Source organism: Plutella xylostella, chromosome 18 (genome assembly GCF_932276165.1).
Source record: "Plutella xylostella chromosome 18, ilPluXylo3.1, whole genome shotgun sequence".
Lineage (NCBI taxonomy): Eukaryota > Metazoa > Arthropoda > Insecta > Lepidoptera > Plutellidae > Plutella > Plutella xylostella.
This window is the reverse complement of record NC_063998.1, coordinates 10,883,364-10,904,451: the sequence shown is the minus strand read 5'-3', so window position 1 is coordinate 10,904,451 and position 21,088 is coordinate 10,883,364. Positions and strand designations below refer to the sequence as shown.

At 43.7% G+C, this 21,088-nt stretch overlaps 2 protein-coding genes across 2 annotated transcripts; one reads left to right on the top strand and one right to left on the bottom strand.

Moving 5' to 3' along the window:
• Positions 1-37: 37 nt before the first annotated feature.
• On the bottom strand, positions 38-9,084 carry LOC119692688 (xanthine dehydrogenase/oxidase). Its single transcript, XM_038114051.2, has 16 exons — positions 9,011-9,084; positions 8,454-8,623; positions 6,566-6,726; positions 5,650-6,161; positions 5,317-5,540; positions 5,036-5,138; positions 4,828-4,955; positions 4,452-4,742; positions 4,090-4,380; positions 3,519-4,006; positions 3,256-3,439; positions 2,583-2,778; positions 1,739-2,502; positions 1,162-1,354; positions 753-866; positions 38-337 (listed from the first exon to the last, which is right to left on the bottom strand). Exons 1-16 carry the CDS (start codon positions 9,051-9,053, stop codon positions 267-269), a joined length of 3,933 nt encoding a protein of 1,310 aa, XP_037969979.2. The 5' UTR covers positions 9,054-9,084; the 3' UTR covers positions 38-266.
• A 2,943-nt stretch (positions 9,085-12,027) lies between these two features.
• On the top strand, positions 12,028-16,241 carry LOC119692734. Its single transcript, XM_038114213.2, has 5 exons — positions 12,028-12,168; positions 12,490-12,571; positions 14,266-14,454; positions 15,117-15,246; positions 15,921-16,241. Exons 2-5 carry the CDS (start codon positions 12,491-12,493, stop codon positions 15,989-15,991), a joined length of 471 nt encoding a protein of 156 aa, XP_037970141.2. The 5' UTR covers positions 12,028-12,168; position 12,490; the 3' UTR covers positions 15,992-16,241.
• The last annotated feature ends 4,847 nt before the right edge of the window (positions 16,242-21,088 follow it).

The following is a 21,088-nucleotide window of genomic DNA, read 5'->3' as shown; positions in this document are numbered from 1 at the left end:
GAATTAAAACTGAGTGGAACCATAGAGCAGAGGTGAATTGATCAATGACTATACATTTAATGTGTAGCGCCACATTTCCCAGACCGCTACCCGTGTTTATTGTAAACACTACAGTTAGACAAGGATTTGTCACCGTTGGCGTAGTGAAAGATTAGCCAGTCAATGCAAACTAGCCTACATAAGGCACACTTGAGAGTCTTGGGACGTCACTCGATGAGGCTCCTTTCGTGCGTGTATTGTAACGTTTACTCAGTAGACTCTACAGTCTAGTGGTAGAGGAACTCGTGCAGCTGCGCTTGCGCCGCCAGCACGTTCGCCTCCAGCGTGTAGGGACCGTCTGCAATAAACACATTCTCCAATACAAATCCTCATTATATATTACAAACATGATATACATACAGGGGGTTCGACGAACAACTAATATAGAAATCTGAAAGACACCATTGATTACCTGCACCTTTTTTTTTAACATAGCAAGGTCACACAACAGACACAGTGCTGTTAGAAACATGTAGGTACTGCGCAACATGATGAGTGCCACGTAAGGTGCCACAAAGTGTAATGTATGAGCTTGCCAGAGTTGGCAGTAGTCGCAGCTGTATCGTAGACCAATAGATACAGCTGCGACTACTATTGGATAGCCAGTATTAGTTCTAGATAGATATTATTATAAGGGTGTGGTGTAGGATATTCCTTGATGAGGAGATCCCCAAGCAAGCCCTAAGGACATCATCAGGGCGGCGGGTGCTCACCGACGGGGAACCACTGCCGGGGGTCGAGGCCGGAGTCGCGGCGCGAGGCGGCCACGGCCTCCCGCAGCGCCAGCGCCGCGCTCACCGCCAGGCACGTCGGCGCCTCCGTCACCGCTGCACGGGGAACAAAACCACTATTATTTGCTGTATGAAGTTACTGCCAATTTCTGTTTTTTGTCGGTATTTTTTCTGTTGAAAAATTACGTACCTAGTGCTTCTAAACCAAAGGTTTTAAACCTATTAAAATCACGGCAGAAACTTGCGTAGATTTTCGCTTGTCGATGGGTTTAAAACAACCTATACTAGGAGCTGCATCTAGTGCGTTTATTGAACACGTGAGGCTGATCTATCGCCTAGTTGTCTAGCGCCTAGTGACTCACGCCTGGTGGCCTAGAGCCAAGTGACTCACGCCTGGTGCCGAGCGTGCCGAGCGGGTTGTAGGAGTTCCGGCGCAGCTGCACGCGGAAGTCGATGGGGATGTCCCGCGCCTGCGGCACCTCGTAGTACCACGTGCGGTCCGTGAGCAGCTCCCCCGAGCGCGCCGAGTAGCGCAGCTCCTCGCTCGTCCAGTAGCCCAGACCCATCACGAACGCGCCCTCCACCTGGAAAATCGTTAAATAACCCTCAAAATCATACACACACATGCACTCACGCCTTGTACTATTGTACTCCCTTGCGGGGTAGGCAGAGGTGCATTGCTGCACCCACTTTTCGCCAGAGTGTTATGTTAGTCCCAATGTAATAGGGGGCGTGCCTATTGCCATTTTACGGGCACATCCAAGACCCGAGAACAAATATCTGTGTTTAAACAAATATCTGCCCCAGCCGGGAATCGAACCCGGGACCATCGGCTCAGTAGTCAGGTCACTAACCACTACGCCATTCGGTCGTCATAATCTGGTGTATTTCATATCACACAGTAATTTGTGGCTATTAGCTTCCCCGCGACGTTTTAAATCCCTGATTATGTGACATGGATAAATGACCTGTCCGATGTCGAGCTCAGGGTTGAGGCTGGCACCGGCGTCCTGAACCAGGTCGACCCGTGTGACGTGGTGCTCGCCGGTGAGCACGTCCAGCAGCACCTCGCTCAGCGCCGCGCCCGCCACGCGGAACTCGCGCTCGTCCGCCGCCGTCGTGTAGTACGACGTCTGCAGGCTGATGCCCTCGGAGTACGCCTGCTGCACCAGCGCCTCCCACGGCGCGGCCGCCATGCGCGCGCGCACCGGCGCCAGGCGCGCCAGCAGCAGCTCGCAGCACTTGATGGCGCCGAAGCACACGTCGCTGGTCGTCCGACTCGCGCCGGTGATGTTGGTGTTGGGATTCGACACCACATCTATCGCTCTCGTCTTCACCTTGGCCGTGGGAAGCTTCAGTGTGTAAGCGACGGCCTGGATGACTTTGGTGTTGATTCCCTGGCCGACCTCGATCCCTCCGTGCTTGACGACGACAGTTCCGTCTCCGTGGTAGACGGTGAGCAGCACGTGTCGCCCCGCTTGGATGCCGAAGTACCAGCTCATCAAGGCCACTCGCAGACCGCGCTTCTTCCAGCGGTTCTGTTGGTTGTAGAGCTGCACGTCGCGGCGGCGGCGCCGGTAGTCCCCGTCCCGCACCAGCGTGCTCACGATGTCGCTGATGGCGGCGTCCGCCGGGTCCAGGTTGCGCAGCCGCACGTCCAGCGGGTCCAGGTCCAGAGCGTACGCGATGCGTTCCATCACGTATTCTGTCATGGCGATGGCTTCCAGTGAGCCTGAAATTAAAACAAAATGTAAATCTTACACGATCTTTGAGATTTGTAGAGTTCAAATTCATAACCATAAGTGTAATGACCTGGCGAGCGGCACCAGCTGTTGGAGGCGGTGTCGGTGGTGACGTTGTACAGCGCGTGTCGCCAGCGGCTGGCGTCGTAGCAGCTGCGCAGCGAGGGGCCCACCAGCGTGATGAGCGGCTCCGAGAACACGTGCCCGTTGTCCGAGTACACCTCGTTATGCAGGAACTGCACCGCGCCCTCCTTGTTCACCCCCACCTGCAGTGGGAAAGTGTGGCGATTTTAGTGTACGGTGGCCTTCGCCTAAAAGTATACAGGCGGAGTTTTTAAAATAGCGATCTCAAGCTCACATGCTGCTCAAGCACATCCACATAAACACCTTAGCTACACACATCACACACAACACTTCCCCGGATTTATAACAGATGTAGCTGGTCCCTTCATCATCAGGGATCGCTATTTTAAAAACTCCGCCTGTATACTTTTAGGCGCAGGCCACCGTACTTATATCAGAAGCTGTTGTAAATCCAAATTTCGTCCCCGGTGACCCATTAAGATCTACCAGCTGTCTGCGCAGATAAACATGATAGTGTGTAGCAGGTAACTGTAACTAAGGATATAAGTATCTAATCTCTGTTCGCAACAGAATAGGGTGAATAGCCCCCCGATTATAGTGATTTCAGAAGTAGAACTGTTTGCTTCTTGACCTAAAAACGTTGTAGACTGCAATCTGACCTCAAAGTCCCTGGTGCAGGGCAGGCGCTTGCCCACGACGCGCATGTTGGGCTGCAGGTGCAGGACGAAGCGGCACGGGCGCGCCAGCAGGTGCGTGACCAGCGCGCACGCCGCGTGCACGTGCGTGGCGCGCGTGATGCGGCTGCCGTACGCGCCGCCCACGCGCACGCCCGTCACGAACACACTGGCGGGAACGAGAGTTGGGGATGAGCCGCAGCGCAGTTAGAACTTATTTATGATAGCTATGCCATTTATATACTTACGTATTCTGCGGTATGTTCAGAGACCTGGCGATGGCGACCTGCGTGCCGTCCAGCCACTGGCTCGAGGGCAGCACCTCCAGCCCCTCGTCGCCCGGCAGCGCCACGCACGAGATGGTCTCCATGGTGAAGTAGTACTGCTGGTAGATGCTGTCGGTCCCGGCAAGCACGCACTGCACGTCGTCGCCCGCGCCCGCCGCCGTGCTGCGGCTGTACAGAGACACTCGCGACGGGTCCCGCCGCCGAGCGTCGTTGATTGTTAGAATCGGAGCATCCTTGGTCTTGTACGTCACTTGCACGAGCAGAGCGGCCCTGTTGGCCACTTCCTCGTTATCAGCTACAATAATTCCGATGGGTTGATCGTAGTACTTGACACTGCCGCTGCACAGAATTTCTTCAGGCGCAGTAATGTTCGGCAAGTTCGTGTACATGAAGCTGTTCTCGCCAGGTATGTCTTTAGCTGAGTAGAAGGCGATCACTCCAGGTATTTTCTGGAAAGAAATATGCCAATATAATTTACTAAAAATAATTTAAAGACTCCTATTCTGAATCAGCTAATAACCATTAGTCTTACCATGGCAGGAGTAGGGTCAATGCTGATGATGTCCCCGGTGCCGACGTCGGCGGTGACGAAGGCGGCGAACACCTCGCGTGGCTGCGGTGGCAGGTCGCCCGCGTACCGCGCCTCGCCCGCGCACTGGACCAGCGCCTCTACCTTGGGCGAGGGCTCCGTCAGCGGGTAGATCAGCGGGTTCGTGTCGTACACCTGCTTGCCCCTCGACAGCGGCCGGCTCTTGCGCAAGTCTATGGTCCCTGACATATACTTCGGAGCTAACATCGACTTTGGTATAAAACTGAGCATTCCCTGCAAGGAAATATCACGTTAATTTTTTTAGTTCTAATCAAAGGTAACACAGCAAATAATAAAATATCAACCTTATAAAACAATCCAAGCGCTAACTTCTTCCGGAACTCGGCGGACATTTCACCCGGGATCTCGTCCACGATCAACTCTTGCTCCAGCAGCAGCAGCGCGGCCTGCAGCGTCTCGTTGGTGAACGCGTCCCGCCCCGCGAGGAACTGCTCCGTGGCCCGCGCGTGCACGAAGCCGGCAGACAGCCCGCCCAGCACCACGCGCGCGGTCGCCACGGCGCCGCCCCCCGGCTGGAACTCCAGCAGGAACGCCGCGTTCACTTGCGCGTGCGCGTTCTGCGCCCGAGGCAGCGTCTGCAATTAACAATTGCTTCAGGGAGCTGTTTATATGTAGTTCCAATTTTATTGATGTAACTCAAGTTTAAGATGTTTTAATAACCTTGAACGAGAAGAACTGGTACCGCTCGGAGCGAGGTGGAATCTTCACGTTGAGGATCACTCGACCAGTCATATTCAACGATAGGAAATATTCTGGTGATACCTCTATAGTTTGACCACACCGGTCCACTGGAATAAATTGTAGTCTTGGTTAGTTATAAGCGCATGGTAAGTATCAAATTATGGTTTTCAGAATCTCAGTTATTCACCTATAGTTAGTGTAGCTCCAATAGCTTCAAACAGTAAAAATATATCTGAAGAAAATGTTGGGACTCGATGTTTTACCATAAGGTTTCCCGCTATAGATCCGACCTAGAACAAAAAGATAAATTAAATTTTCAGCTTAGCGTATTCTGTCCAAATAGCATTTTTTAGATCCTCAACTCGCAGTTACATACCACAGGAGGCTGCAATGATCTGCATGCAAGATTATATTTTGATGTTTTATTCCCTCTTAAAAGAAGTAAAAGAAAAAGAAAGCTCATCTTACATTCCGCACGGGTATGTGCGCGACCAGCAGTATGTGGTCGTACAGCTTCTGTAGGTAGGCGAACTCTGGTCTCTGGGCGGCGAGGCGATGGAAGGCGGCCAGGGCGCGCGTGAGCGAGGCGCCGCCGCCCAGCACCAGGTTCTGGTCCAGCACCACCCGCTGCAGCTCCCACACCGCCGCGATGTCCACCAGCACGCGAGGGTATTCCAGGATGTGGAACGCTCCTGACGGTACAAGCAGAACGTATGTATTGGAGGCAGAGATAACATGATAAGGAGAAGAAGATAATGTAGTATCGGTCTCAATCTCAATTAAAGTATTCTGTAAAATTACCTCGCCCGGTATTCCCTGCAATCAGCATGTACGAGTCATACCCTTCAACGTTGAGTACTTCAAATATTTGGCTGACGGTGTGCACTCTGTACCAAACTTTACCATCTTTGAGCTTTATTTTCTTGACTGCAGGATCCTGCACGTCGGTCTCCTCGACCCAGCACCAGTCCCCGGGCTGCTCGCTCGTCTGTGGGCAGTCCCCGGCCTGCTCGCTCGTCTGTGGGCAGTCCCCGGCCTGCTCGCTCGTCTGTGGGCAGTCCCCGGCCTGCTCGCTCGTCTGTGGGCAGTCCGCGGCTCGCTCGCACGTCTGCCGGCAGTCGTCGCGCTTGTGCCTGCAGGTGCTCAGGTCCTCGATGTCTTCAATGTCGGTTGGTGCCGGTTTGGGCGCATCTTTAGCGAAACTCTTGAAAGCGTCGAGGATAGGTCGATATCCGGTGCATCGACAGATGTTGCTAGCGAAGGATTCTTCGACTTCGCATTGTGTAACATCGTAGTGTCGGGACTCTAGCAAACTAAATAAAAACAATATCCGTTAATTAAGTATGCAACATGTAAGTAAGTTTGTAGTATTGTATCAATATTGGAGGTACCATCTCTTTCCGGTCAACAAACGTCAATCAACTCGCATGCAATAAATTAGCAATACCGTGATCGGTATCTTTGTAATGTGATATTTCTTTGTTACAGACTTAAACATGCAATAAGTTTACACATTATTCATTTTAATTGCATTCATTTAAATAAAGAGTACCTACCTACATAGAAAACTATCTATTACTTCTTAGTTATATCAACTAGGTTGTGGGATAACTACTTATAATTATTTTATCTTCCTTCTTCGTTTTTGCTATCCCTATTTATTCCGGGGCGGGGCGCGTGCTAATTCGGTCTTCAACATCGAAGGAAAGCAGCTGACCTGTACATGCTCATGACCCAGCCGGGGCTGCAGTAGCCGCACTGCGAGCCGTTGTGCTCGGCCAGCGCGCGCTGCACCGGGTGGTACCCCCCCCGCCGCCCGCCCAGCCCCTCCACCGTCGTGATCTCCCAGTCCTGGCACTGCGTGATCAGCGTCAGGCACTGCAATGAGAGAGGCGGACTTAGCGTAGCGTCGTCAGATAACGGATATGTATGCTGCACCGATGATACTTTGCCATGGCGAGTTTTGTGCGGAGTTTGTATGTTAGGGTCACATTTTGTTATCATCAGCTGTCAATCAAGTCACTGGTGGACGTAGGCCTCACCCAAGAATTAGAAACTTTCTGTTCTTGGCCTTCGTCATAATGCAACCACCAGGTAGGTACTGGATTGGAGACGAACTAGAACCTTACACTAGCAAACTGGCCAACCGAAGAACCTATCTAGGTATTTATTGATAATTATTTTCATTAAAGATACTTAATTATTAAATAATAATAAAAAACTAATACAATAACCTTACCTAATTACATAAAGACTAATAGTTTGCTTATTTATTTACATAACAAAACCAATAGTAGGTACCTACCACCGTTAACATCTGTTAAATTGTTAGGTAAGTATTTGTTTATTTCATATACATAATTGAGTCATTCGTCAAGTCGCGCCTTAGACTAGCGTGCCACGCGCGAGTTTCCCCTCCCGTATTTACCTACTTTTTTGTCGTCATCTCGCTCGACTGTGAAAATATGTAGAGTCAGCCACAAAAGTTATAATTTATTATGCTTAAGGTAACTACTTAAAATGTATAGGGTTTTTTATAGGACTTTACTTTAAAATAAAATCAGTAATTAATCTCGCTTGGTAAACTGTTCTCTTCGAACACCTCCAAACACAGGAACCATTTTTATTTGTTCGGTCTTTGTTATATTTATAACCTGCACGAAGCAGTACCGACTTTCCGCGCTGGGATGTTATGATTTCATTTGCAGTTTTATTACTAGATGGACCTGCTTGCGATGAACATCCTAAGTAATTCTTACAGTTAGGTATGTCTCTTTGACCAATGAAATAAACGAAATTTGTTTTAAATTTTAGTACTATTTCGATATTTAATATAACGGTAACACAACGAAAACGTAACACTGTGTTTATATTACGGCAAAGTAGACTTGGTAATATAGTAAAGTTAATTTATTATAGGCTTACCCCCACAATACATCGAAATCGAGACAATACTTTTTAGTTTCAATTCGTTTGCATCTGACCGTACTTTACACGGGCACGCGAGTTGACGATATAAAAAAAAACAGAAGATGCCAACTCGCGTGGCGCGCGAGTCTAAGGCGCGCGACTTGACGAACGACTCACATAATTAAGTATGTAGTTATGTATGAACAATGGTTTTTATCAGCGTGAATGAATATAATTAAACAACAACATATTATTTTAACTCATTAATTATTAAAACAAAATAAATAAGCTTTAGAGTCACGACTTATTACAGCTACCTACATACATCGATTGCCTCAGGCCTCAACGCTCAACGAGCCTGTTGGCTAATGGGCCACGGGGGACACCGCATTGTCCACCAGTGGACCACGAGTCACCCTCAAGTAGACCTCAAGCGATTTACCAGTAGCCAGTAGCTGGGTCCAAGAATTTCCGTGTAGTCTACAACTTGACATTGTACTGTCAAATTGTAGACTACGCGGAAATTCTTACAATTTGTACTTGAATCATAGCGGACAGCTAGCCGGCCATTGAGCTGGTGATGCTGGTGAAGACCACCTGATTGCTTGTCAGCAAACATCAGCAAGGGTACGGATATCAATGCATTGATCGAAATATTTCGCGTACACATAAGACGCCACTGGCCTTTTACTTACGGAATTAACAGAGAAGGTCTTCCGCTGCATGTCGGCGGGGTCGGGGGCGGCGACGGCCACCACGCAGGCGCCGCAGCCGCCCTCGCGACACATGTACTTGGTGCCGCTGAGCCCCAGGTGCTGGCGCAGGTAGTCCACTAGGTACACGTCTGATGACACCTCGCCGCCCACTGAAACGGGAATGATTTGATGTATTCGTATAATTAATTCGCATGAAATGCTCGCTAGACATAAGCCGTCACGTACAAAACTTCCTGTCTCGAGCTCCGTATCGTTTTCCGAATTACTCTTCTCCGATAGCACGGTTTGTCGAAAGCATTTTTCGGCGACGACGGTTGGTTTATCGAAATCTTTTCCCGTTAGTATGAGTATAAGTAGGTACCTCTAACATCTTGTCACGTCTCATTTTACATTTGGCACCCAACGCGGGACTCAGGATCTACTTCTGCATAGAAGTTTAATAGCCCTGATGTCGGCCGAGACGCGATGTTAGCTTCAAATTACACTTGCAAAGGACCACTAAGACTTTTAGTAATTAACAGAAATTAAGTACAGACCCGAACACTCGACCCCATTAACTTTGAAGGTGATGCGGTCCATGGCTCCAGCACTGCCTGTCTCCGGGACCAGCTGCCTCCTGCCACATGCACCTCGCGCTCACGCCGCGGTCTCCGATGCACTAGTAAATAATACTATGTAGTAAATAATGAACCGTTTACTGAACGTCGGTAACTGCAGCGACTGCCGAGTGTCGATTACACTGTGAGCGACATCGGTTCAGTAATAGCTATGAATAAACCAGTTAGCCTCTGTTTGCATGTTCGGCAGATTCACAAGTAGATATCTAGTCTTTATATATAAATGCGTTTGGTTTTCGTAAATTGTTCAGCCATTCTTACAAAATTAAAAACGTTTTGTAAAGTTTTTCACGTGACTCACACTATTGTTGTCTGCTGACTGTTCACAAATTCTTGTAGGTAGATATAAGTATGGAGTACTTAACTATTTATAAAAGAAAAAAAGTTACATCTACTTAGTTTAATGTTGAAAAGCACATTTCAGCACATTACAGCAAACGTTTAATCAAAACGTGATGTGTGATGAATGAAAATAATGACTAGACAATTAGACTGGTTTACGACGTGGTACTGTGGTACGCATACCTCCAGTGATAATGACAACAACTACCTAATTTCACTGCAGTTATTTAGCTGATAAGATAATTACTTAATTAACTGCACCAACAAAGTATGGGGAGTTACTTACGTTACGATATTTGCAATAATATAATAACAATGATGGTTTCCTTTTTATTTAGTATGGTATAATAATTATATTATGGACATAATTATATACTTACTAATTATGAAGAAAAATTTCGGCATGTGACCGTTTACTTCACCAATTTTACTTCACCAGTATTAGGTAGTTTTACAGGCAATCATGGCAGACAAAATAATATATTAAGTAAGTACGTATTTCTTAAGTAGAGGTACATTATTCCTATATCGAATCGATAGTGCCTAAATACATGTACCAACTGTACTCGTACCCCTGAAATAGTTGAATAAGTTTTATTATCGGCAAGTACAATGAAAGTTCTATTTTGGGCTCAGTCGGTCAGAAGGTTCAATATCGATCATAATCCCAGACTCGTCGTCGCCGCGCACAGAGCAAGGCGCAGACGAGACGGCGGGCACAGATGCCCACATTGTAACGCAGCAAGGCAGAATTTTAGTAGGTAGGTAGTTTTTTTATAAATAAGTTAGTTTATGGAGTGCACGAAAGGAGCCTTGAGTGATATACATACCTATCTATCTTTTCACCAATGTGACAAACTTGACTAGCTGTAATAATTATGTACTTTAGTGCATTTTTTATTTGTGAAGGGCATATGACAGGGATAGGTGGAAGCTCCAGGACGAGACAACCTATTGTGTCCCACTGTAGGGCAAAGGTCTTGGCAAATCCTTTGCCCAGCAGTGTGATACAACAGGTTAGTTTAAAAATATCTACTTACTTACTTACTACTAAGTACTTTTCTAAATTTTGTACTATGTCCAACATATTGAGAGGATAGCCGGTAGATTGAGTTCTGCAGCTTATGCGGTTAGAACCATTAGACAGTTAACAGATGTAGATACAGCCAGGCTTGTGTATTTTAGTTATTTTCATAGTGTTATGTCTTACGGAATTCTATTGTGGGGACGAGCGGCTGACATTAATCAAATCTTTGTTCTGCAAAAACGAGCAATTCGAGCCATATATGTATTAGGGTCTAGAATTTCATTAAGAGATACGTTTAAGGAAATAGGTATACTAACTGTTCCATGCCAATATATCTGTTGGGGGTGGACTGTATTTGAAAGTCTCCTTCAGGTTTTCCAGTTGTTCTTTATTGTTCCTCTTCTGTTTCCTGAATGACAATTTGCGTACCAAAATGACCCTACTTAAGTACTCAGAATTAGTCACGCAACCGATAGCTGACTAGGTGAGATACCTAACTCAACCAATAATATCAAAGTATTTACAACTTACAAACTATGATTACGAGACTATTCTATGATACATGTTATTCCTAAACTACACTTATTCTATTGTTCTTAGCCTAGGTATTTCGTCGTGAACAATATCTATGAAAATATTATCTATGTTCGTAAAAACTTAAATTCATTTATTAAAGTAGGAGCCACTCACGGTATTGAGACCAGAAACAAAAATAAGTTGCTTTTCCCCACACTCAGACTTTCGAAAACAAACACATCATTCATGGGGAACTGTATACGTTTTTATAATAAATTACCAAATGAAGCAATAAACCTTAGCAAAAATTTAAGAATTATGTTAAAGCTACATTATGTAGTAAAGCTTACTATAGTATAAATGATTATTTCTCTCTCTCTCTCTCTCTCAGCCTTCTGTAGTCCACTGTTGGACATAGGCCTCTCCTAACGATCGCCACCCCAAACGGTCACCCGCCATCTGCATCCAGCGGCTTCCCGCTACCTTCCGCAGATCATCAGACTAACGGGTTGGGGGGCGACCGACACGCCGTTTGCCGACACGGGGTCTCCACTCCAGAACCTTTCTACTCCAGCGGTCGTCGGTTCTGCGGGCTACGTGGCCAGCCCATTGCCACTTCAGCGTGCTAATCCTTTTGGCTATGTCGGTAACTTTAGTTCTCCTGCGGATTTCTTCATTGCGAATCCTTATGATGATTATTTAAACGACAAAAACGCGTGGTCTTGTCCACCTCAGCTAAGGCTATTGAAAAAATGAAATGGATATAGGTACTTAAGTAAAATTGTAGGTACTAGATATAAGTAAAAATTGTAATAGATTATAAGGAAAAAGTTGAAAAGATGCTCGAGGAGTTTCTTTCGCCATTTCTTTCCTTCTCAATGACGGGGCCTTTGTGAAATGGTGGTAGATGACTATCGACAAATAATTGTAAAATTTTACGTCGATTAAACCATTTGAATTTGAAAAAAAATTGAATATGGCTGGTGTCATGTCTGCGCGCGGGCCCGTCTGTGCCGGTCCAGGGCTGCGGCGCCACACTCTGTCTCCAGGGTGACTCCGGGGATGTTATCCCGGACACATACACTAGTTGGACATTTACCATTCTTAAATAAGTATCATAAGTTAGTCGTAAGTTTAAAAAACAGTGATCAAGTGTTGGTTTTCTAATTTGTGAAAAAAAAACAAAACTAAAGTAAGTATGAAAAAATAAGTTTAAAATTTACTTAACTTTTATTAAAATGTCTATTCTTCGTTGTTGACCACATTGTTATAATTAAATTCCGTCTCATGAAGGGTTGGTGGTCTATTCAGAACAACTCAGCGATTTCAACCTTAGTGATCTTGTGTAATTTTCTTGCCATTGCATTAAATCTACTGAAAGCCGTAATTAATTTCAGATTTACTAAAAAACCTGCAGATTGAAAGCATTAGTGATGGCAGGGCGCAGGGATATTAAATGACAATTACAATACTTATTCTTAAATGAAATCTGAGTTGTTGTTTGTGGTTGCAGGATGGGTCTGCCGGTGCTGGAGACGTGCTGCTTCGTGTTCGACCTCAAGACCGGCAACATCATCATGGGCGGCCTCAACGCCGTACGTACATGGGGTACTTGGGGGACTTATCATCATCATCATCATCAGCCTATAGCAGTTCACTGCTGGACGTAGGCCTCTCCCAAAGCACATCATCACTGGATGCGATCTTTAGCTTTCCTTGCTTGGGGGACTTAAGTATAGATACACAGGAGAGCAATGAAAAAGTTTCATCTGCCATTAGCGTTCCAGACACCTGGTATATCTACCGACCACCTGATAGGAGAAGTGTTCATCACACGAATTATGTCCTGGGCGTGATTCGAATCCGCAGCTCCAAGCTTCGGAAGCAGGTACACTATTATACTGCACAAGCTACGGTGTCGTCATCATTATAATAACTAATGTAAGGGGATACTTTCTTGAGGGGTGTTTGTGATTTCTGAGTTTACCGCGAGGGAGTCTGTTTGTTTTGTATATAAGCTTATAAAAGGAATTCCATGTCATATCTCAGCATTAATTTCCAAAGCTCCTACAATTTTAATGTTTAATTATGCGTTTTAGCTAATACCTACTATGTTTTATCTATTACATAACTATATTATCTAACACTGTTTTGCTTATCACGCACATAAAGTTATTCTTAACTTCGAAAAAGAGTCATCTTTTAAAAGCGATTATATTATTAATTTACGATTTTATTGTGTCAAATTCAAATTCAAATTCAAATGGTTTAATCGACGTAAAATTTTACAATTATTTGTCGATAGTCATCTACCACCATTTCACAAAGGCCCCGTCATTGAGAAGGAAAGAAATGGCGAAAGAAACTCCTCGAGCATCTTTTCAACTTTTTCCTTATAAACTATTACAATTTTTACTTATATCTAGTACCTACAATTTTACTTAAGTACCTATATCCATTTCATTTTTTCAATAGCCTTAGCTGAGGTGGACAAGACCACGCGTTTTTGTCGTTTAAATAATCATTTATACTATAGTAAGCTTTACTACATAATGTAGCTTTAACACATCATTCATGGGGAACTGTATACGTTTTTATAATGTGTACCTAAATGTAATTCATAACTGATTAGTGACTACATAATAACTCCGTACCACTATAGGCACCTAAAGCACCTAACACCCAGGAGAATTTTGCATAATACACGTAGGATATCATCGATTCTGCATCGGCCATATGCAATGCATGCAAAATCGAAGTTGCATTATAGCGGAGCATTCTTAACCCCATTCTTAGCACTTTTAAAATCTAGCTGAACCTGCCAACCGTGGAGATTATCAACATATGGAGGGCGCTCACATTCGTCGTAGTCTATAGCTAATATATTTATGACAATGAGAAAGCTATACGATACCGGATGGAACAGTGGTAATAAAATAAGTAACTCTGACTGTTGGCTTGAGGATTTCAGGTTCCCTTCTCAGTCGAGGCAGATCTCTGTAATGGACTATTTATTATTCTGTGAAAAGAATTATTGGGTTTAAATGTTTGATTCGTGTCTGCAATATTTTCAAGAACCTGTCATACATGGTGATATGAATATGTCATAGGGACTGCATCAGCAAGGCAGAGTTTTGTATCACTCTTCAGCAGAAGCCTTTGTCGAGCAGTGACTTGAGAGGAATGTATCTGTTGATGGTGGCTGAGCCAGTGACGATGATGTCATCCGCTATTGGCTGATGAACTGCTACAGTATCTCCTGCAGCTCACGCTGGTTCCCTGTCGGCAGGCGCTGTCGTTCACGCTGGTGGTGTCGCTGATCGTGGAGGCGGCGTCGGTGGGCGCGGCGGCGGACGCGGTGCTGGGCCCGGAGGAGGCGGCGGCGCTGGCCGGGCTGTACGCCATGAGCGTCATCCTCGTCTTCATGTTCCTCGCCAAGCTGTGTGCGGACGTCATCTTCATCTATGGAGTTGTTGCGGTGAGTTCTTGATGGATTTTCATAAGCTTTCTTACTTTGTTTAGAATTGTCAACTAATGTTTTTCTTCTGTAAAGAGTTAGTAACAATATCTTGCAAACTTTAGTGAAACGATAAATATTTCACTTATATTTAGTCACCGTAGAGAACAGGGGACTTAACTATGTATAATATGTATGCATAAGGCGAAACTAAACTACTTAAACCACTCGGAAAGGCTCTTTTCAACTTCTTAGGTTAATAACTAGAGGTGCACTAGTGCGAGCCTCTCAGAAGCTAACGTAACGTCAGATAAGATTCAGTTCTGTGAAATATGAATAATGAATTTACTTCTACTTACCGTTATAGTAACATTTTAATTTAGTGAAGCCATATTATGTATGAAGCGTCCGTAGTCAAGCGGGCTTCAGTGATCGTAACAACTGGCACGGTCAGTCATTGGATGGGTGACCGGTTCGGGTTGCCCACTTACCCGACAACTCTCTCAGCACTAGCTTGCTTGGAGACCCGTGCCCCAGCAGTGGGGACGTGATGGGTCGTGATGATGATTATGATATTATGTATTCCGAATAAAATAGTACTCATACTCGTACTTCAGGCCAAACTCACTAACTGATCCACAATAGTAAATGTTTTCTAAATGGTTTCCCCTTGCCCCCCGCAGGAGCGCGCGGGCATCATCAAGGCGTACTGCATCATGTGGATCGTGTTCTTCCTGCTGGCCATGTTCACCTTCTTCATCAACATCACCAGCTACACCGCCTGGACCATCACCGTCGCGCTCTTCAACATACGTGAGTATATAGCCTTCAAGAATATTCATCATATTTTTATAAACTCACGGGCAATGAAAAGGTTCCACTGAGAAAAGCACCAAATTACTTCTAAACGGAAAAAGGTAACTTAATGACATTTAATAGAGCGTCGGGATATTACCAAGTAAAAACAGTAATATTTTGTTCCAATTTTAAAATAAATCTTTGAAAAAATTGGGGCCGTTTGGAATCGGAGTTTTGTGAGTGGAACTTTTTCATTGCCCGGGAGTGTATAAGTAGTTATGTACTTATTCTTGTCATGCCGGCGACGAACATTGGAGCTAGCTGGACACAGGTTTGTCACCTTGGTGAAAGGATAAGCAAGTCTGATTAAGGAGATCTTAGGGGATTCCTTTCTTCCTAGAGTTAGCCGGAAATATTATGATGCTGATGATAAGTGCACGCACTCTATATCTATTATTTTGTTTCACCTCACCTCTCTGCTCCTGATCATAGGTTTTGAATACTTATGAGTATAAAAAGGCGAGTAAATTTAGCACCTGGCCGACAAGAACCAGGGATCAAGGTTGGTACCTTCGAGCAAGTTACATGGCATGGCAACTTGTCGGCCAGGGACCAATAAGTAACTCGACGTGGTAGTAGGTAAGTACCTAACACTCATGTATGTGTATGTATGTGTGTGTTGGTTGCAGTGTTCAACGTGTACGCCATCCTGCTGAGCCGCAGCTACTACAAGCAGCTCAACATGCGCGAGGAGGTGTAGAGACTAGGCCCCGACTCACCGCCCCGACTGCCATCAGTAGAGGCTCCCGTCCGACCCACTACGATCATGCTTCAGCCTGTCTGGGGAAAGGAAATCTGACCCCTCTTAAGTAGCATTGCTGCTAAAAGAGAGGTCAAGATTTTTTACCCCAGAGTGTACTATCGGGGAACAGTCCGGACTACCTTAAAGTTTAGTTTAAAACCGCTCGCAGCCTGCCCGCGTGTTCTCTACAAAGCGCTCGTCCGATTAGTTTCGTGTGGATGGCGATAAGTCGACTGTAGCAATTAACAATGTCGTAAGTGAAAAACCGCTACTTTTCAGTAGAGCCGTTTTAAGTTTTAAATATGACTAAAATAGTTCTAAAATTTATATTACTCTATCTATCTTAACCAAATTCGGCATGGTGACTTAGTTTTAAATGTGCTACAAGGTAGTAAGATAAAAAGTTAGTATTTTTGATAGGAAAGGTGAAAAAAGGCACATGTGACATTATTAACCGTCAAATCCCAGATTAACTTTGTCGGAAGAGTTAGATCCAACAATGTTAACTGGACTTGGTATTATAAATTTTGTTGGTAGTGGGAGATTCAACAATGTTCACTGAACTTAGTACTCAAAATTTTGTCGGAAGTGGGAAATCCTGCTATTTTAAGTGGACTTTATATTCTTTACGATGTCGGATTTATGCTTTCCTGAATATTTTTTTCCATGAAAATTGTAGTTTTCCATTATTTTGTTTCTATTTTCTAAGATAAATTTTAGTTATCAATTATAATAATGCAACGATAATCTGCTTATAGTTCTAGACACAAAACTGAATGTCGCAGTTTCTTCAGGCATGCTAAGAACGGGAAATTCGGGAAACTTCGTCACATATTCTCCTCGGCCATTCCTCAGAGCCTGAAGACAAAAGTCTTCAGCCAGTGAGTCATGCCAGTGAGGACGTATGTTGCAAAAACCTGGACACTGACGGTAGGACTGGTCCACCGATTTCAAATCGATCAGCGTGCTATGGAGAGAGCTATGCTTGAGGTTTCTTTGATAGATCGTATCAGAAATTAGGTTATCCGTCAGAGGACTACGGTTACCGACATAGCTGTCAAAATATGCAAGCTGAAGTGGCAGTGGGCTGGTCATATCGGCCGAAGAATCGATAACAGTTGGGGTAGACGAGTTCTCGAGTGGAGACCACGAACAGACAGACGCAGGGTGGGAGGCCCTCCTGCCCGCTGGACCGTAGGCGGGTAGCCGGTTGGAGGAGGAAGTCCGAGAACCGAGTGTTGTGGCGCTCATTGGGAGAGGCTGCTACTGAGATTTACCAACTCCTCAATGAGTGCTGGTGTTGCGGTACAGTGCCAGGTAACTGGAACGGAGCGGACATAGTTCCTTTGCATAAAGACAAAGGCTCTCTCCAGGTCCGCAACATTCACCGTGGCATCAGCCTCTTAAGTATCGTTGATTCTGTATGCAAAAATATTGATTGAAAGGGTAGATAGGGAGACAGAGAATAAAAAATCTTGGATGGCATGGTATTTGAAGAAAGGGAATGGGATTTGTGGAATACGATCTTATCACTACGTATAATGTCACAGATAGGTCCTGGCTTAACAGAGTTCTGTGCCTTTTATAGTAAGGAGGAATGATTTGTGGGACACAATGTCCGTTTATGGAGTGGACAGCCAATTGACGCGACCACTGGGATCCCTTTAGGGACTTTGGTTTGCGTTAGGATAAATAGAGCCTACACTGACTGGTTTAGCATCCACAGGGGTGTTAAGCCCTGCTTAATGTGTGCTTCGCCTTGGGTGTTTCATTTATTTAAAGAAAATTATGTTAGGGATATAAAAGATGATAAAGAGGATTGCGAATCGAAAAGTTACTTCTTAAGTACATGCTGTACGCTGACAATTAAGTGTTACTATCATCGTCGGTAGAACAGCTGCAAAAATAAGTAACTTTCCGGTATGATGTTTAAAAATGAAGGGAATGAAAGGCGAAAGTAATGATGTTTGAAAGAGATGAAACAGTGACTGAGTGTAAGATCTCGATAGAGAATTAAAGATTACAGCAAGAGAATGAGTTTGTATTGTTTGGGTATCCTGTTAACGAGAGTTGTAAGGGGGTTATTGAAAGTAAAAGTGGGAAATCAGATAAATTTATTGGAGCCTGGAACTCTGTAATGAGGAGTCAGAAATTGTCTCAAAAAGCTCGTTTGGATGTTCATGAGAGTGTTGTTCCCTACGCTGATGTCATTTATTATTGTTATCACTAAAGATCTAGCATACTCGTATCCTTGCAGCTGTACAGTAAGAGGCCGAGAAACCTGCAGGTTACAGTGCACGTTACTGCACTAGTTCATTTTCAAATCCAATAGGAATTTTACTGACGGTTGTTATCCAATAAACAACAAATAAATAATAAAATATCGGTACCTATAAACATACAGAATGTAAAAGCAATGCTCCTGATGCCACACCGTCGCCAAGTGAGTTAGGTACCATAAATTTCAATACTTACAGCTTGGACACGTTGCTGGTAACGCGGTCAATGAGGTTCTAGTGAGGCTGGGCTCTAACTTTTATAGAGAGCCGGTCGAGATTTTACAACGTTAACAGAAAATAATGGAACATTGTACCACATCCAACTCAATAGTTTAACATTATGTACAAATAACAAGGTTGGTTCTTCCATATCCGACAATCACAAGGGAAAGAAGAACAAATAATAAAGTCGGTAATACCATATACAACAGTAGTACTTGAAACGCAAGCAAGTAACAATGTGGGATGTGGTACATCCGACTCAAAATTAAAATAATGAGCAGGTAATACTGTTGGATGTGCCGTTTGCTACAATGTTACCTGTTCAGTACTGTTTATACAACTTCCATACGAAAATTTAATAAAATATTAATTGTAAAAAAAAATACATTGTATTAAGCAAGCATGTTAATGTGAGATGCTATAAAAATATATATTTGTTTAATTGTATCCGTTTTAATGGAACATGTTTGTACACAAATATTCAATTTCTGTCATACATTGTCTTGAGATCTTTATCCGTTCCTTGATACACTAACTCACCATTATTTAGAGCAAGACATTATAGTTTCATTATTTTTATAAATTAATTGATCTTAAAGACCACATAATAAAATTGTATAACGCAACTTGGGCTCCTCCCGCTAACATGGCGGGAAGTGGTAGATACGACCGGCCGCCCCGCTCGCCCGCCCCGGGAACAGTGTCGCAACATACTTGCCGACAGTGTTAAGCGGTCGCCATGAACAGATCCGACTTTTTTCCACAGCAAAAATCGGGAAATATTCATAATTAAGAGCTGAAACTTTCCTAACACCTTCCTTATTGATATTATGACCTTCTAGTGCAATAAACTGAAAAATGGCCAAAAGTCAGTTACGACATTGTTAATTGCTACAGTCGAAGTATTTAAAATGTTTTAATGTGAAAAGTCCTTAGTTCCTAAGTATCTCCACAATTTATTTTATAAGTAGTATAATGTGTGACTGTTAACCTGTAAACAATAGTACAGCATTTTAAATACCCACATACCTATATGCAGACGATCTTCAGCTCTATGCCGGTGCACCACCAGAGAGTTTGAGCACGGCCGTTAGTGTTATTAATGAAAACTTGGAAATTATTTCTAAGTGGGTCAAGTCTTTCGGCCTACTGCTCAATCCATCAAAGTCACAAGCAATTATCCTCGGAAGCTCACGGATGCTTCGTAAAATTGACGTTTCAGCTGCCATGAGAGTCATGTACGATCAGACTGTCATACCATACGTAGCTTCGGTAAAAAATCTTGGCGTGATCATGGATTGCACACTTTCTTGGATTCCCCAAGTAGATGCTGTCAGCAAGAAAATGTTCGCGTCCTTCCATTCTCTTAAGCGCTTGCAGTACTTCCTACCACTGAACACTAAAGTTACGTTGGCACAGTCCTTACTGTTTCCCATTCTTGATTACGCCGATGTAAGCTATCTTGACCTCACTGAAGAGCTACTCAACAAACTCGAACGTCTCCAGAACCTGTGCATCCGATTCATTTTCGGATTGCGCAAATATGATCACATTTCTGAGTATCGAGCTCAATTACAGTGGCTTCCGATTCGCCTTCGCCGGAATACTCATATTCTCAACATATTGTACAGTGTTTTAAATAACCCCTCATCTCCCCAATACCTGAAGTGCAAGTTTTCGTTTTTGTGTTCTCATTCTCAGGGTAGAGCCATGAGGTCGGTAGAAAACAAATTGTTGAGCATTCCTGATCATAATGCTGCCTCCTATAGCGATTCATTTGCAATGAAGGCAGCATGTTTGTGGAACTCCTTGCCAGAGGAAGTACGACAGTCACCATCAATGGCAACTTTTAAAAAAAATGTTAGACATCACTATTTTGAATCATTAGGTTGGCAGGTAAAATAGATATATAGGTATATATATTTATATTTATGTAGTATATATTTATATATAAGTTATATGTTATAATATTATGTTTATTTTATGTTGTAATCATGCACTGTTAATTTAATTTTAGATTTAAACCATAGGCTAATTTCTGTTTGATAATTATTAATTGTACCTACTCAAGTTAGTTAAAGGATCTAATGTCATTTATCTTTCACCCAGTCGTAGGTTGGCTGGAAGAAATTGCTTTTTGGCAATAAGCCCGCCTTTGTATACGTCTTGTGTTTTGATTTGTAACTGTTCTCTTTTATGTTTGCTTGTGTATGTGTACAATAAAGTGTATATAAATAAATAAATAAATAAATACCTACCTTCGTCAAATTAAACTTATTGTAAAAAATAATAGAACTGCAATCTGAAAAACAAACAATTACCTACTACATAAATATATTAAAATACATAATATTAAATTTATTGTACCTTATTACTTTTGTTATTACAGTTGTTGGAAATAATCCAATACGGTGCTCTTTGTTATGTTAAATTTATGTGAGTTTACGAGAACAACATAATATTATGACAATAAAAAATCATTATTATAGCGCCTAAGTGAAACAAATAAATTATAATAATAAAAGTTACCATACCTATACTGAAATGAATATAT

What these genes read in the sequence shown, in the direction of transcription:
- LOC119692688 (XM_038114051.2), bottom strand. Translation starts at nt 9,053, where the DNA reads ATGGACCGCATCACCTTCAAAGTTAATGGGGTCGAGTGTTCGG. An exon ending in AGACCTTCTCTGTTAATTCC is followed by an intron (nt 6,727 to 8,453) that starts GTAAGTAAAAGG and finishes CTCTCATTGCAG; the next exon opens with TGCCTGACGCTGATCACGCA. An exon ending in ACCAGTTCTTCTCGTTCAAG is followed by an intron (nt 4,743 to 4,827) that starts GTTATTAAAACA and finishes TGTTAATTGCAG; the next exon opens with ACGCTGCCTCGGGCGCAGAA.
- LOC119692734 (XM_038114213.2), top strand. Translation starts at nt 12,491, where the DNA reads ATGGGTCTGCCGGTGCTGGAGACGTGCTGCTTCGTGTTCGACCTCAAG. An exon ending in TCATGGGCGGCCTCAACGCC is followed by an intron (nt 12,572 to 14,265) that starts GTACGTACATGG and finishes CCCTGTCGGCAG; the next exon opens with GCGCTGTCGTTCACGCTGGT. An exon ending in CGTCGCGCTCTTCAACATAC is followed by an intron (nt 15,247 to 15,920) that starts GTGAGTATATAG and finishes TGTTGGTTGCAG; the next exon opens with TGTTCAACGTGTACGCCATC.